We start from the raw sequence: 1,988 nt of genomic DNA, 5'->3' as shown, positions 1-1,988 counted from the left end.
CATAAAGGGTACTGATAATTAAGTACAGAGAGGAAATGGCCAGCACTAGACTGATTGGTGCTGCGTTCTTGGCTTTGCTCTTTGTGGACCTTGCCTTTGCTGCCAGGTCATCAAAGGCGATAGCCTGTAAAGATTGTGGCGATGGCGATGGAGATGGAGGTGGAGCTGGTGGTGGTAGAGGAGGAGGTGGGGGTGGTAAAGGTGGTAAGGGAGGAGGGGGAGCTGGTGAAGGTGGAATCGGGGGATCTAGATATGGGTCTAGTAATGGTTCAAGACATGCATCTGGTGGTGGAGGAGGCGAAGGAGGCGGGGGAGGTGGAGGCTCAGGAAAGGAAGGTGGGTTTGGTTATGGCTCGGGACATGGGAGTGGATCTGGCAGTGGCCGTGGTAGGGGTGGAGGTGGTGGAGGTGGAGGCGGGGGAGGTGGAGGCTCAGGAAATGGAGATGGTTCTGGTTATGGCTCGGGATATGGGAGTGGATCTGGCATTGGGGGTGAAGGTGGCGGAGGAGGTGAAGGAGGCGGGGGAGGTGGAGGCTCAGGAAAGGGTGGTGAGTCTAGATATGGCTCGGGATATGGTAGTGGATCTGGCAGTGGGCGTGGTAGGGGTGGAGGTGGCGAAGGAGGTGAGGGAGGTGGAGGCTCAGGAAATGGAGATGGGTCTGTTTATGGCTCGGGATATGGGAGTGGATCTGGCAATGGGGGTGGTAGGGGTGAAGGTGGCGGAGGAGGCGGGGGAGGTGGAGGCTCAAGAAAGGGAGGTGGGTTTGGTTATGGCTCGGGACATGGAAGTGGATCTGACAGTGGGGGTGGTAGGGGTGAAGGTGGCGGAGGAGGCGAAGGAGGCGGGGGAGGTGGAGGCTCAGGAAAGGGAGGTGGATCTGGTTATGGCTCTGGACATGGGAGTGGATCTGGTAGTGGGGGTGGTAGGGGTGGAGGTGGAGGAGGAGGCGAAGGAGGCGGGGGAGGTGGAGGCTCAGGAAATGGAGATGGGTCTGGTTATGTCTCGGGATATGGGAGTGGATATGGCAATGGGGGTGGTAGGGGTGAAGGTGGCGGAAGAGGCGAAGGAGGCGGGGGAGGTGGAGGCTCAGGAAAGGGAGGTGGGTCTGGTTATGGCTCGGGACATGGGAGTGGATTTGGCAATGGGGGTGGTGGGGGTGGAGGTGGCGGAGGAGGCGGGGGAGGTGGAGGCTCAGGAAAGGGAGGTGGATTTGGTTATGGCTCGGGACATGGGAGTGGATTTGGTAGTGGGGGTGGAGGTGGTGGAGGAGGCGAAGGAGGGAGGGGAGGTGGAGGCTCAAGAAATGGAAATGGGTCTGGTTATGGCTCGGAATATGGGAGTGGATCTGGCAATGGGGGCAGTAGGGGTGAAGGCGGCGGAGGAGGCGAATGAGGTGAGGGAGGTGGAGGCTCAGGAAAGGGAGGTGGGTCTGGTTATAGCTCGGGACATAGGAGTGGATCTGGCAGTGGGGGTGGTGGTGGTAGTGGTAGTGGCGGTAGTGGCGGTAGTGGCAATACTTGCTATGGGTCGGGCTCAGGCCATGGTTCAAGCTTTGGCTTCGGTGGGGGTGAGGATGATTCCCCATGAGCATAAACTTATTCCATTTTGTAGTATTTAATTTATCTTTTGGTATTTGTAATTTTAAAATAAATTGCAGTAGCTTCACCCTCACTTTATGCATGTAGTGGTGGACGTTGCATACCTATATATATGTATGCATATTTGCACCATATTAGACGTTGTTGTTTGTACAAGTATACTAATACAATATAAAATAAATAGGTTACTTTGTGTTGGTTTATTTTAATTGGCTCATTCTGACTTGACAAAAACGCTTTCATATCAGGAATTTCCATAACAAGGACACCGTTATTCCAGAAGATTCTAGAAGATTTATTAAAAAATATTAATTCCAATATGGAAAGGGCTAAACAAGAAAGTAATCTGCATAGAATTACACTAAAAAGGAAATATTCTAGTGACAGA

General features: G+C 53.4%; 1 protein-coding gene across 1 annotated transcript; it reads left to right on the top strand.

The window, feature by feature from the left end:
- LOC133863346 (putative glycine-rich cell wall structural protein 1) lies at nt 1–1,394 on the top strand. Its single transcript, XM_062299290.1, has 4 exons — nt 1–174; nt 400–528; nt 823–972; nt 1,072–1,394. Exons 1-4 carry the CDS (start codon nt 36–38, stop codon nt 1,392–1,394), a joined length of 741 nt encoding a protein of 246 aa, XP_062155274.1. The 5' UTR covers nt 1–35.
- The last annotated feature ends 594 nt before the right edge of the window (nt 1,395–1,988 follow it).

Source organism: Alnus glutinosa, chromosome 3, assembly GCF_958979055.1.
Source record: "Alnus glutinosa chromosome 3, dhAlnGlut1.1, whole genome shotgun sequence".
Classification (NCBI taxonomy): Eukaryota; Viridiplantae; Streptophyta; class Magnoliopsida; order Fagales; family Betulaceae; genus Alnus; species Alnus glutinosa.
This window is presented reverse-complemented; position numbering and strand designations above follow the sequence as displayed.